The sequence below is a fragment of the Euleptes europaea genome, chromosome 7, assembly GCF_029931775.1.
Source record: "Euleptes europaea isolate rEulEur1 chromosome 7, rEulEur1.hap1, whole genome shotgun sequence".
Lineage (NCBI taxonomy): Eukaryota > Metazoa > Chordata > Lepidosauria > Squamata > Sphaerodactylidae > Euleptes > Euleptes europaea.
The window spans coordinates 54,270,344-54,285,658 of NC_079318.1; the positions used below are offsets into that span (position 1 = coordinate 54,270,344).

The window sequence follows — 15,315 nt, forward strand, 5'->3', positions numbered from 1 at the left end:
ATACTGTTAGGATATGCTCTCCATGATAGGTCACTCTTATGACCCTAGCTGCCCCATGGGTAGCTTCCAGTTATTTTTCAAAGGCAGCCACACATAGAACACATTTCAATAGTCCAACATGGATGTTACTAGAACATGTGTAACTGTGACTAAGGTGTTGTTACCTCCTCCAAGCACTTTGGAAGGGGTATAGTAGAAAGGGGAGAGGCTGTGGATCAGTTTGTAGAGCATCTGCTTGGCATGCAGAAGGTCCCAGGTTCCATACCCAGCATCTCCAGTTAAAGGGACTAGGCAAATAGGTGATGTGAGACCCTGCCTGAGACCCTGGAGAGCCGCTGCCGGTCTGAGTAGACAATACTGACTGTGATGGACCAAGGGTTTGATTCAGTATGAGGCAGCTTCATGTGTTCAAAGGAAATTAATTTAAAAAAATTCTTATAACCACTTAAGTGTGGAGTAGCTACCTGAGTATCCCAAATGCTGTGAACCCCAGGCTGAAGCAGACTGGTTATGTGTATCACACAATATTATCTTTCATGGTCAGGGAAGCATATGCTCTGTTGTACAGCATGGCTTACTAAAGCGAGACAGATCTTGATTCTACCATTTATGATTTTTTAAAAACGGCTAGAAGTACCATAATGATATCACAAAAGAAGAGATGATTGCTGAAAAGCACCTAAAGTTTCATAATTCATTCTTCAAAAACATTCTTTGAGGTGTCCCTGTCAAAAGTGTCTTTACTGTGCCTTTTTAAAATGTGCTATGCTACTAGAAAGTGAACGTATCTTACCATTATGTTCCCTTTAGCCTCAAAAAGAGAATGTAAACCATATTCCATGTTGGTTCCTCCACCAGGTAACACACTTGAACAACACATATTTAAGAGTTCGTTCACTACATGAAACAGATCCAAAATAATATAGTTAGATTACTTCACTCAACATGGCAGTGAGCATATCAACCTGAAAGACATTTTGAAAAGTCAAACACAAAAAATCCTGACAACTTCAGTCTCATTCTGAGAGCAGAGGGGCAGAACACCACAGACAAGAAAAGGCACAGGCGAATAAGTACTTTGGCGCATCCAGCCAGTATTATTTTGAACAACAAAAAATGAAGAGAAAGGGGAGAGGCAGGCACATATTATAAAGCATGAATGGCTGCAATAATGATCAGGATAAAGGATATTATGGGATGTGAGACTACAGAGAGATAGAGCAAGTCACATGAAGGTTAGAATTTATTTAATGAAGCAATCACTTTCATACTATAAGACAGAAGTGGAACAATAACCCGGATGGAACACAGGATGACTGTGCACAATGCATCATTCATTGTGGAACATTTAGATACAAATAACTGCCCAAGAATGGAGGAGGCAGGCATTTATCATTTAAAGATAAAAACTCCATTCCAAAGACAAAAGACAATACCTCTTTGTTGGAAAGCGTCATCTTCCAGTTCTGGCCATGGTTTCCACACTAAAGTTGCTTTGTGATCCTCTTTCCCCACTGAGGTTATGTCTTTAAGTTCGGGGATATCAGCCTGGAATCTTGATCCAATATTGATACGCCTGAAAACAAAGAAAGATACAGCAGGAAAGGATGCATGCAAGCCCAATGCAGGTGATGCAGTCTGAGAGGGGAAAGGGTTTTAAGAAGGCTGGTAAAGAACAACTACTTGTACACCTAAAGAAGGGGTGAGATGGGACAGAAGGCAGAGCAGAGGAGGAGAAGGGAAAGCTAGAAGCTTCGCAAAAGTTCAGTGTGGTTAGCTCACAGCCTATTGGCTAGGAGATATACCATTAACGGAAAGGAAGCTTCTCAAAATAGTCTCTTCTGGTGGTTTAAAATAAACTGTTTTGTTATTAGTGAGCAGACTTTATGAGGTGAAGAAAACAACTTAGCCCACACAGTGTTCTTGCTGCCCACTGCGAGTATGGGGGATGTTCCGGGAAAGAGATGTCTAGCTTTCCCAGAGCACTTTCCGTTCTTTTGGTTGAACACTAAAGCACCCAACTGAGAGTACAGGAAATTGGTTCTCACATGTGCCCTTTTCCTTGAGTATATACAAATATCAATAGCTAGAAGAGATGCCCAATAGGAAGTTGGGAGTTTATTCTTTGTAGCACACGCAAATGCATTGTGCATTCCTAAGCACAGTTACGCCATTCTAAACTCACAGACTTCCATGTGCTCAGAAGGATGTAAATCTGCTTAAGATGGCACTATCAGATACAAAAATACACTCAATATCCTACTTCAAATGTCCTCAGGGGGTGAGACCTGCCCCTGGTACTGAGCACAGAGGCAAAATAAACCTTAAACCTGAAATTATTCATTGGTAGCAGCTGCTGAGTAGTTAAGACCATACACAGCCCCTCCACATTTCTTAGGTGTTTAGAACCACTTAAGTCTAAACACGAATTGTGCTTCCCACCAGGTGGTATATTGCATTGTTTGCAAATGTGGACTTTTATATATAGGATCCACGGTATGCGTGGTTAAATTAAGGATAGGAGTCATCGCTCACGCATTCGGGCTAAAATAAAAGAAGCGCCCCTAGTGGAGCATTTTGTAAATACACGCCACACGGAGAATGATCTTTCCTTTTTTGTTCTGTGGCAATACAAACCGGCTCCATATGAGCATCGTAATATACAAAAGATTCTATTACAGTACGAGATGAGATTCATTTTTTTATTTAAAACATTGGCCCCGGGAAGCCTGAAAACAGAATTGGACCTTTCCTGTTTTCTTTAGTTGCATATATTCATGTTCTTTTTCAATCAAATATGATCCTGTAACTTTAAGACACAAAAAAAAGGGGGGTGACTTTTCACCACCAACATGACTATTTAAACCTCTTGGTCATTGGATTTTACACCCACTGATTGAATTACATTTTGGAACCCTCTGAGGTCAAAAGGAATGATTGAACTGTGGAGAAACAGTAAGTATATACTGATGCATTGTATACTTTAGGTTTAAATTTTCATATAATTAACATACAGTAATAGTCTATGTCTGTTTTTGTAGCATGTGGTTACTTTGGCAATTTGCCATAAACATCAAGATAATTATTACTGGGACATATTTCTACTACAATTTTTGGACCATCAAGCAACATTATTAATGAGCTGAAGAAGGCTTCTACAAAACGCAGCCAGGATCTAGAGGGCGCGTACTCTTTCTGGACTCTCTTCATATATAAATTGTGATAGTTTATTTATGTTGCCTATATTGTATTCAACAGGACCTGTGCTTCCTGTTATGTATATGGTGATTACACACCTGAATAACTTGAAATAACTTGTATATTTAGACTAGACTAGACTAGAATTGGTATCAATATTCAAAAATATGGTTTATGAATTAATAAACTTAGTTGAGAGATACTAAAACATTTTGGAGCCTATGTGCTGTCTTGGGATTGCTAACTGCCAGGTAGTAGCAGGAGATCTCCTGCTAATTCAACTAATCTCCAGCCAACAGAGATCAGATCACCTGGAGAAAAATGGCCGCTTTGGCAATTGGACTCTATGGCATTGAAGTCCCTCCCCAAACCCTGCCCTTTTCAGGCTCTGCCCCCAAAACCTCCCGCTGGTGGCGAAGAGGGACCTGGCAACCCTAGGTGGAAGAGACCTCAGATTTGGGTGGTCTGATTCCTTACACCCACACCCAGTTATGCTTGCTCGTTGCAGCAACTGCGGCTTGCAGTTCTGTCCCTGATGGGGGATACCCGCATACACACCTTGTTGCCAAGACTTCTCTCACTACCCCAACCCTGTGGAACGACCTGCCTGAAGAGGCCTGAAAGGGCACTTTCACTGTCAACCTTTAGGTAGGTGTGCTAAGCACTGCTTTTCAACAGGTAGACTTGTCTGTGCCAAAAAAGACTTTTTGGCTTTGTTTGGCATTCCCTCAGTGATCCCTCCTTCATGTCCAATATTGAATTGACGTTTTTATGCTTTTGTATGTACTTTAGCCCGGGTTTTCATTGCTTTAATAATGTGTTTTTGTTGGTTTTAGTGGTTTCTAAGATGTGATTTTATTATGTATGTTTTAATTTGTTAGGCACCTTAGTGGCCCTTATGAGGACAGGCAGGCAGGGTAGAAATTTTGTAAAATAAAAATAAAATAAATGTGTTTCCTATTCGCCTTTTTTGTTTTTCTATTCTTGTTTTTGCCTTACGCAAGCAAGCAAATGAGTTTATTTGTATAGCTATAAACCATTACAAAGTATCCTAAAATATTTACAAAATACTAAAGGGACTTATTAAAAATTTGATACAAAAACTGGCTGTTACAAAATAACCTTATAGTTTTACAAAATTTTGTGGAACAAAAGCATTACAAGTTAGAAATTAAATAATCAAAATTACTAACAGTACTGGTAAAAAGAACAGTTGACAGAGATTTGCCATGCAATATAGATCATTTAAAACTAAAAACATGTTCTCTAAAAATTTCTGAACAGTTACTCTCTTTAAAACTTCTTGTTTTTGCCTTATGTGATCTGCAGCTTTTAGGGTTGCTGTGCTGATATTCTCATGCTAAGCTGGCATGGATCTTGAGGAGAAGGGATCCTGAGGGAGGGTGGGCTGCAGGCCATGGGCCCAGAAGATGAAGCCAGAGTATCAGGGCAAGGAGTCACAATGAAAGGAATACATCATTCTCAAGTGGCAGGATGTTCCACTGCAGGATGGTTCTCGTTATGCGGTGACTATATTTTCAGCTCATGCCTTCTCTTTTTTAGAATGGGTGATACCTCTTTGGTTTTAAACTACTGTCAAACAATTATTTTTGTGTATAACAATCAGCTAGTTATCATCCTGTGCACTTGCCTCAACAGTACCCAATGCTTAGAAAGCAAAGGAACTCAATGACAAAAAGTGGAAAAAAACAATAAACCACCAACCCCCCTCAGGATAGTCACAGTTAAGACAATTATTTAATATTAATGAGCAAGGAAGGGCAAAACAGCAATTCCGGCCATCCATATAAAAAACTATATATGTTTAACGCTGCTCTACAATGTGAGGCACAGGAAAGGAACTGCCATCTCTATAACACTGGGAATATCTGCTTTAAGGGAAAGTGTGCCATGGCAACTAACTCATGGCAATCCCAGGAAGTTCCACCTCATGGGGTTTTCAAGGCATGAAATAAGCAGAAGCAGTTTGCCTTCCTCTGTAAAAGCAGCCCCAGTCTTCCTTGGTGGTCTCCCATCCAAGTACTGCTCCAGGTTAGCTTCTGAGCTCTAAGAAAACCGGTCTAGTCTGGGCTGCTCCATTTGCTTTAATAGCTATGTGAAAATAAGGGTGCAATCCTAAGCAGGTCTATTCAGAAGTAAGTCCCATGTTATTCAATGGGGCTTAGTCCCAGGAAGGTGTCTTCAGGATTGCCACTTCAGTAATGAATTCTTAATTCAGTTTCACATTAATCAGTTGTTATAAACAAACAACAAGGAATTGTAAACTTAGCCACCAGAATTTTAGTAGTTATCTGAGAGCCCTAAATGTGGTATCCAATTAGAGTAAGATTTAGGAGGCACCACAGAGAACTCTGAACCTTTGACTACATTGTGTCCCAAAACAGAGGTAAGGTTCTTAAAGTGGTCACTGAAGTTAGGAATGGCTTGATTGCTTTCGGGAATGCAAAAGGTTCTCTCCAGTTTGCCACTGAATCATAACATATTGGTCAAGAGCCAAGGTCTCATGGAGAAACTTCCATACAAACTGTGGCACTTCAGATGCAGACGTACCACACTACCATGACGCTCCTCCTGAAACTCAAAAACCATCAGCAGCAGGCTTCCAAAGCAGCACAAACAAATGAAGCTGGAAAATATACTCAAGGAAGTTCTGGTGCACACACAAGAGTGCCGGACAGGAACATACACAGAGGAATGTCTGGATCCTAGCCACTTAAATACCACATTCTAGGAGTAAATGACGAAGGGTCAGCTGGACTATACCACATACTAAGTAATACATCTATTAAACAAGATGATAATCCTTACGGTTCTACATCAATGGTCTGTTCTCCAGGCCCTGGGGTCACGGGGACACTGCTTCCATCAACACTATCTGAAAGAAAAACGTAACATTTAAGTCGCTGTTCCCTTCATTAACACATTATTGTTCACTTTCCACTTCTTTCTTGTATACTCTTACAGAAAAAATGCAGACCAATAGGGGAAGGGACCGTAAGTGGTCAAATACATGGTTTGCATGGGGTCATTTTGTGGCATCTCAAGTCTGGGAAAGACCACTGCTTAAGACTCGAGAGAGAGCTGAGACTTTCAGACGTATGAGGATGCCCTTTGGCTGAGACTTTCAGATGTATGAGGATGCCCTTTGACGTAAGAGGATGCCCTTTGGCATCCTCATACATTTTTTTTTAATGTTGCGTACACAATGCCCAGGATTTCATGGCATTTTCATCTTTTACCTCTTCGCAAATATATCGGTTGTGTGTGTTGTAAGACACGGGCATTACAATCCGTTGACAGGACTGATCAAGTTTGTCTTGATAACTGCAGACAACTCTGCTGTTTTGTGTTAAGCAATGCGACAGACTAGAGTCGCAGCTAGACAGGGTATATCACAGTACTGCATTTTATGAACCAATGGTTTGGCTCAGTAGAAGGTAAGAGTACATATGGCCAGCCAATCACTTCTGCATGCACCGATTTCCCCCCTCCCACAGCAGAACTCCAATACCCCATCCCCCAGGAACAGCTGTGGGTGGCAGCAGGAGGCGGAAAGGCAGAGGAGTCATGCTCTGCTGATGGAAATGCTGCCATCAGGATCCAAGGCCGTGCTGTGGAGAAACACTTCCTAGCAAGGTCCTGGTCCCTGAGAATTCTTCTAAGAATATTTCTATTTACACTTTTAAAAAGTTCATTCAAGGCCCTAAGGCAAATATGTTTTTCGCTTGTGTAAAAATGCTGAGCTGCTTTGAAAAGTGACAGAATCCCCCAGTTCAGCTCAATCCATTGAAGAAAATTTCTGCGCTTATCCCTTCCAGCGGAATCTTGCAGGTCTTTGTTATTTCTCTCCCCGCCCCTCCACAGCCCCTTGGTTTAACACATAACATTTGTAAGAGCGTGGAGGGGGTGAGTGGGGCTGGGGGGGGGGTGTCCTTTATACAACAAATTCATAGTTATGTCCCAGGAGTCCCCACAATGAGAAACAACAAACTTTTTTATTGTTAGAAAATAATCATTTCTTACTTTTGTTCTGTTTAAAAGGGGAAATCTTTAGGGATTCTAAGAGAAAAGCAAAGGCGAACTGTTTATTTATTTATCATTGAAAATATTTCTATGCCTGCCTTTCTCCTGAGCATCTCAGGACCCAAGGCAGGTAAGAACAACATAAAAACGATCTGATAAAAAAACACATTAAAAAAACCAAGACATGAACATAAATAAATAAATAAAAAAAAAACACCTCATGCCTCACCAGCAAGGCACTCCCCTTCAGCCCTGGCTCAGGCAGACCCAAAAGCTGTCTGGAATAACTCTGTTTTGTAGCCACATCAGACCGCTAGGACTTCTTCCAGGAGGCTCTCACAGAGGCATGGGGTAGGCCCGAGCCTGGACTGTTACCAAGCATGCCTTAGACAAGGGGGTGGGCACCAGCAGCAGACAGTTCTGGAAAGAATGAAGCTGCCCCACAGGAATGTGGCAGGAGTGGCTGTCTTTGAGGTGTGCGGGCCCCAGGTTGTGAATGGCGTTAAAGCCAAGAAGCTGTCTCCCTTCTAAGGAAACACTCACACAAAAACAACTGTGAGAAGCAGAGATCAGACAGCTAAACGTCCCCTAAGCAATGTGAACTGAAAGGGAGGCAACAGACCCATGCTGACAAGAGATAGACTTATAAGATCTACCATGTCGACAAGAGGTATGCTTATGAGAGAACACAGAATACTTACTAGATCGGCAGAGGAGCACCCGGGGAGTGGGCGTCAGAGGGGTGAGTGGCAGCTGGGGGTGGGATGCCCCATGAGAGGAAGTGATGACGCTGCTGAAGAGACCAGATCCTTGACGTACTGGACTGAGCATAGGAGGGGGTGTGTAAGGAGGGAGCTCGTGAGTCCTATCAAGATGGTCACCTAGGATGCGGGGAGAGCGAAGCTGGCTTTGGTATAGGGTAGCGCCTGAATGCAGGACGCTGAAGTTGAAGGAAGGTGGTGGTATGAAGAGTGGCTCAGGTCTGTGGCGGTATCTTCTCTTGTCCTGTGAAGGTCTGAAGCTCTCTTCAGAGTTGGTAATGCTTTGGTGGTTTTTCCTACTGGGATCCTGAATGGAAGATTACAGCATTGAAACAATTTCAGCTATAATGTGGCTGGATTACATCCCTCTTTCAACATCATAATCCAGATCCCCACCCATACCAGCTAGCAAGCCTCTGAAACATAGGTATGGCCTTGTTTCAGAAAAAAAATGCAATAATTTTTGGCATCTTTTCTGTAACCACGCCCCCCTCTTTTGCAGGGGTACAAACAGTATTTTCATAGTTATTTTCACCAAATGAAGTAGATTTGTGTGAATAACAGTGGATATATCAAGGGTCATCTCAGTCTAAAGCTGGTGTAAACCTGCACCCCTCTAGCAACAAGAACAGCAAACCACAGATAGTAATTTATGGAAACCTCTCAGGAAACATCGTCTGGGCTGTTTCCAACAACAGCATTCCTGCACTTGTATCTTAACAAAGCACCAACACTTTCCAAATTGGGCAAAACTATCAAAGTGGGCTCACCACAAGGAGCAATCTCATCACTTGATACAGGAACCATCATGTGATGAATGTTGAGAGAACTAACCCTTGGGTGAGACAGATGGCAAATCTGCCAGATGGCTACGCTCATCTTCATTTGAATGACTTTTGAAAGGTACTGTTGACACACATCCAGGCATTTTATTCTAAAAAAGGAGCTTATCTGGCACCACAAAGCAGGATTGGCATGCTGTAAATGAGCCAGTCAAATAGTGTCGATCAATCACCAGCCTCTTTTGGCATGCGCTTAGATCCTAAGCCCTTTTTCTGTTTTTACCCATTCTCATCTAGTTGTGGAAGCAGGCCTCTGCTGTGGGCCATGTTCCTCTAGTGATAGACATTTCTGAGCTTATTGAAAGATATTGGTCTAGCATGAGTGGAAGTGCCTAACACTTGAGGAATCTGCCCCACAGCAGAGGGGAAGGAGGAAGAAGAAGAGCTGGTTTCTCTACCTTTAAGGAGTCTCAAACCAGCTTGCAATTGCCTTCCCATCCTCTCCCCACAACAAACACCTTGTGAGGTAGGTGAGGCTGAGAGAGTTCTGAGAGAACTCTGACTAGCCCAAGGGCACCCAGCTGGCTTCATGCAGAAAAGTGGGGAAACAAACCCGGTTCTCCAGATTAGAGTCCACCGCACTTAACCACTACACCACGCTGGCTCCCAAACAGATGAAGAAGAAGAGTTGGTTTTTATATGCCCACTTTCTCTCCCACTTAAGGAAGTGGGTCAAACCGGCTTACAATTACCTTCCCTTCCACTCCCCGCAACAGACACCCTGTGAGATAGTTGGAGCTGAGAGAGTGTGACTAGCTCAAGGTCACCCAGCTGGCTTCATGTGTAGGAGTGGGGAAACAAATCCAGTTCACCAGACTAGCCTCCGCTACTCATGTGGAAGAGTGGGAAATCAAACCCGGTTCTCCAGATCAGAGTCCACCGCTCCAAACCACTGCTCTTAACCACTACACCATGCTGGCAAGCAGAAAGGTGGCTTAGGACCCACATCTTATTCAAACAGGAACACAGGCAATCATCATGATGTTTAATACTTGCCTACATATTTTCCTGCTACTCCCCAATCATTTTCTTATAAAAAATGTGATTGCCTTTGTCTGACTCGTTCACGTTTGTCTCCACCCCGAACGTCTGGTTAGCCCATGAGGCAAAAATGATATTCACATGGAGTTCAAGCCTCAGACACTGGGTGTAGCAAAAATAATGTTGGGCTCTGATACTCGCCAAGACATGGTAAGCTTGGATTTAGGACACCATAATTAAAATATGGCCAAGATTCACACATAGGGAAAAAGAGGAAGTAGACTGCAGTGGCTAGATAAATCTTTCACAGCACTTATCAGCGCGAATTGTTTTTATAATAATTAGCAGACAACGCTCATTTACCTAAGGTAGAAAATAGTGGGGAGGAGGTAGTGAACCTCTCTCTAATTTCTCAAGAAGCAAATGAACTGGTTTTAAGCAGCGACAATAAAACAAACAAGCACAAATAAACAGGTGGCAACAGCTGGAAATAAATCCCTTTGTTTTTTGTTTAGAGTTCGCTTAGGAATAACCAGGCATTCAAAAAGAAAGAAAAGAAAGAAAGAATAAAATGCTTCTGAATGACTGGGAAGTATGACCTGGGTGATTCTGCAACCCCAAAGAGAAATGTTGAATGAGAAGCATGTTTTTAAGAAGTGTTGGTTTTTATATGCCGACTTTCTCTCCCACTTAAGGGAGACTCAAACCGGCTTAAAATCACCTTCCCTTCCCTTCCCTTCCCCACAACAGACACCCTGTGAGGTGGGTGAGAGAGTGTGACTTGCCCAAGGTCACCCAGCTGGCTTCATGTGTAGGAGTGGGGAAACAAATCCAGTTCACCAGATTAGCCTCCGCCACTCATGTGGAGGAGTGGGGAATCAGACTCCACTGCTCCAAACCACCGCTCTTAACCACTACACCACACTGGCTCCAAAATTGCAAAGGGATTTATTCGGTGCCCTTGACATAGTTAGTGCTGAGAGAACACTCACAGAAGACGTGCATGGGCTGGCCGCTCTAGGGGAACGTGGTGGCGAGTAAGTCATCCTCACAAGAACAGGCATCTCATCGTCTGACACAGGCTTATCTTTGGCTGTGGCACTGCTGTCAGTGGCCTGCCTGCTTGGATCGGGCGACAGGAGCTTTACGGGGACAGAAACAGGCATGACGATGGGCACGAGGCTATCCACCTCGGAGGGCAGCTGTGGCGGCGGCGGCGGCTGCTCTGATGGGGTCTCTCCTTCCTCCTGTGCAGACAATCAAAGGCTTTCACCCTCCACCACAGACGGCCCCCTGACGTATAGAACATCAAATGTGGCACAAACAACAAGGTCATGTGGTTCTTTAAAGAGTAACGCATTGACCGTGGCAGAAACTTTGGTAAACTAGAGCCCACTTTGTTTGACGATACAGTAAGTGCGTCGGCCTCTGTGGTTTTTGCTGCAACAGACTGAACACATCTTCTGCTGTGGCAAATATGGTGTGAAAAAGGTACTTCCATCCCAGGCAAAAACGCCTCAGGATAAATAAAGATGTCTTCCCGCACCAAAGCAAACAATGCTGTAATTCTGGATTTAGAACAAAGTTTTTGTTTTTTTTAGTTACCAAATAATAAGGGCCCACACAACCGTGTTCAGAGTGAGGAACCTCTTTCACCTGAAGGCCAGCCAAAAGCTTAAGCAAAACTCTGAGGTGATATCACATCAACATCTCTCCAGTGATGGAGAATTAGCACACTTGAAACAAAGCTAGAGAAAGACACTATTTTGACAACAGCAAAGTCAGCTCAGGAATTATGGCATTCTGTTTTTAATAGCAAAGCAAGCAGCGAACTTCAGCAGGAAAGGGTGACAGCCAAGAATCAAAAAGTTCCAACCTGTTTGAAGATGGGAGATGCCCGAACCCCTCCATGAGACCTCATGTGGCCATTTAGGGCTGGTAAACTCTTAAACTCCTTCAAGCATACGGTGCACATTAGTTTGCTCTTTGTTTCGGATCTCTCTGTATATGTTTCTTGACTGTGACCAGTGTTACTGTAAGAGACAACAAAAGAACAAGGCAGCATTTTGATAAAAATGCTCAAAATAGCATCGTAATGCAGCTACACATAACCATCCTTTAGCACACCAGCAAATTCCAGACTCTCTCAGTGGCTAATTTTGAGGTGTCTGAATGAAGCAAACACTTTAAAATTAATTCCATCACCTATTTCCCCCTGTATGTGCTGAACATGTTGCTTTAAAATCAAGTGATTTTTGATGTGCGTTAAGAACCCAAAGTTGTGGTCCAAACTCCACTTATGCACCAGCAAGCTATACTAAAATAAATGACTTATCTTGTTTTCACTGCACTGTTCTTTAATTTTGGTAATCCAGTCTTTGCATTGTTTATGCTATGTCATACTGGTTTTTTTGCATTGTTTTAAAATTCTGTAATCCTTGAGCCACAGCAAGAAACAAGGAAATAAACATATGAATAAAATAAATCCACTCATCTGTAATAATAATCCTATGGCAATAATCTCCTGAGTTGATGGAGGTTAGACAAGAAGAAACGACCAAGAGATGGAAATGTGGTGGCAAAATACTGAAGACAAAAGGCTGAAGTGCTCCAACCCAAAGAGCTTTACTTTGGGATTGCAAAAAAAGGAACCGAGCAGATGAAACAGGGATGGAATACCAAAGTCCTAGAAGTTTCCGCTATTTGGCCTTTGCACTGGCAGATTCCCCTGTTGAACTGCAGATAGGCCTCCTTTGCTGGACCATTTCTTTAAAAAGAATGAATTAGAACACATCTGCCGTTAACCATAAATATACCTTTGTTCAGGTGACACTGATTCGAGTGTGCCATCGGACAGCTGGATCTGCTGTTACAGAGAGAGGAGAAATACTGTTAAATCAGCTTGTTGAAGAATTATCTGTCTACACTCAGGTACTTAATACCTAGCTCCCATCATTCTCTCTTTAAGTCGCACGTCATATCAAAACCCTAGAAAACAGATACTCAGATGAAAGGATGGTACAATGCACATAGGCAACAGCTCAGCTCCCGCTCACTGCCGTTCAATTCAATTCTCTTTTTTTCTTTTTTGCCGTCAGGTCACATCTGACTCATGGTGACCCCTGGTGGAGTTTTCAAGGCAAGAGACGTTCAGAGGTGGTTTGCCATTGCCTGCCTCCGCATCACAACCCTGTTATTCCTTGGAGGTCTCCCATCCAAACACTTGCCAGGGTTGACCCTGCTTAGCTTCTGAGATCTGACGAGATCAGGCTATCCTGGGCTATCCAGGTCAATTCTGTCGGGCAAGGTAAATGGACTTCTGTCTGGGACACAGCAAAACATTCCTCTCACCCTGGACACTGGTTTATCACTGGCATGGAGCAATTTCAGCTTCACTGCGATAGCACCCCTGACCACCCATCTTTAACCTTCTCCTGCATGCACAAATAGCTGCCATTCGCTCGCATGAGAAAAACAAAAGGGTTGCACTTGGGGACAATGCACTGAGAAAGAGCCAGGGTGGCAATGTGTCTCCCCAAGCACAGTACATTAGAGCCCCACTACATCTGCCCCATGGAGTCTCTGCAACGTAAAGGCCTTCCTTCCATCAAGTGGCCATAGCTACAAGCAACCTGTTTAACACAATGTTACCTATTTTCATTTGGGCAACAACAGATGTACAGTCTATAAACTACTGGCCAGTCACTGAGTCACAAAACTGATAACATTTACGGGGAACATTTAAACATGGTTTCCTCCCTCCCCATCCAAATGTAACCTCTTATGATCCTAAAGTTGCAGATGAATGGTACAGCCCATTTTACCACCTCATTCTCTTATACATATGAACTAGCCAGCAGCTAGAACATGCTAGAGCATGCCTCGTCTTTACAAACCTGAGTCCATGATGGATTGGGAGACAATTGCTGGGCTCTTTTGCTATCCATGTGGGTTCTCACTGGAGGCAAGAGACATTGTTGAGAGACACCAACAGAATTCAAGTCCGGCTCTACTGGACTCTCTGTCCTCTCTGCTCCTGAGAACCCAAGATGCGAGTCCATCAAGGGGCGAGACTTGTTTTCGCTCTGATAATGATTCTGCTGGCTGGTGTCTTCTGTGGTCTGCTGCTGCTGCTGCTGCAGTAAACTTTGTGGATACAAGTGCCTGAATGGCTGTTGCTGATCTTGGTAGAAGTACTGAGGCACAGCTCCCAGCTGTATCAGCTGCACAGAAGAACCCCGGTCCTGGGAATACTGGTGAGCCTCATGCAGAGTCTTTGGTTCAGGATCTCTGTGATAGGAAGGAAGTTGCATCTGCATCTGCTGCTGCTGTTGGTGCTGTAACTGTTGCATCATAGGCTGTATTGGATAATACTGAGCTGTTTGCACTGGGCACTGCCGCTGCTGCTGCATCTCATGTATTAGAAGCCTGTGCTGCCCTTGGTGGGGCTGCTGCTGCATATAGTATGGATCCTGCTGCAGCTGCTGTGGCAGCAGGTGCTGAGAGTGCATCTGCTGCAAGTGGGCCTGTCCTTGGTGCATTGGCATGTGAGCCAAGTGTTGCTGGTCGTCGTAATACAGTGGCTGTTGGTGCTGCATTAGGTGCATTTGCTGCTTCTGCTGTGCGCTTGCAAAGCTCGGATGGACCTGTTGGTATCTCTGCGCAGGCTGTTGGTCAGCAGTAGGCTTCTGAGACAACAGTTGCCGAAGCGCGCTGTCATTCGTATTCTCCATCCCCGACGGCTGAGTCTGTAAGATTTGGGACACGTTGTTGACCTGGATTCTTAAGTTCTGGTTCGCAAACACTTGAGTGAAGGAGTCTAATTTATGCAACACGCCACTGGTCATTTTCTGCGACCTGACCTCGTTGGCCTGGGAACACAGGTGGTCGTACCCATCGGTGGGCTCCCCTTGCCCCACTGAGCTCCACATCACATTCTGATTGGTCCTTACTGGGATGTGGTTGCCAGAACTCAAATGGGCCCAACTCGTTTGCCTTGGAGAATCCATCAAGCCAAGAGTTTTCGACCCAACGTTCAAAGCTATGTTTTCTCTTGTATCATGGGGGAATGAGGGAGAGAGGGGAGAATCCTGAGACACATCCATGGCTGACGCTCCATAGCTGGGGTTTAAAGGTGCAAGAGAATTTAGATGCTGCTGCTGGTAATACAAACTTTCACTGTTGTTAATGACGTGGTTCGCTTTGTACATCTGTTGATCCCCCATTTTCAGCACCTTGCTTCTGATCAAACACCATTTAAAATGAAGCCAAGAACAGTAATCCCTGAGAGGTATTGAACGTGCAAAACTGAACCTTGTGAAATTACTTGATTTTTCCGATGATCCCCTTGAGCTACAGAAATGAATTCTTTAGAGACAGTCATACCACTTTGAGGATGAGGGTGTTTTGCATCTTCATAAAAAAGGCGAGCGTGAACATGATAATACACTTAGCATGCTCTGGAGACCTGGGAAGTAAAAGGAAAACAG

General features: G+C 43.6%; 1 protein-coding gene across 1 annotated transcript in view; it reads right to left on the reverse strand.

Annotated features, from left to right (window-relative positions):
- The window catches only part of TRERF1 (transcriptional regulating factor 1), a 32,035-nt gene extending 16,853 nt beyond the window's left edge, over window positions 1–15,182 (reverse strand). Inside the window, exons 1-8 of the mRNA XM_056853145.1 lie at window positions 13,723–15,182; window positions 12,643–12,689; window positions 11,703–11,859; window positions 10,819–11,073; window positions 7,944–8,310; window positions 6,028–6,094; window positions 1,437–1,576; window positions 794–897 (exon numbers count right to left, since the gene is read on the reverse strand). Of these exons, the coding sequence (XP_056709123.1) occupies window positions 794–897; window positions 1,437–1,576; window positions 6,028–6,094; window positions 7,944–8,310; window positions 10,819–11,073; window positions 11,703–11,859; window positions 12,643–12,689; window positions 13,723–15,051 (2,466 nt within the window). The 5' untranslated portion in view covers window positions 15,052–15,182. The remainder of the gene's footprint in view (window positions 1–793; window positions 898–1,436; window positions 1,577–6,027; window positions 6,095–7,943; window positions 8,311–10,818; window positions 11,074–11,702; window positions 11,860–12,642; window positions 12,690–13,722) is intronic.
- Window positions 15,183–15,315: the final 133 nt, after the last annotated feature.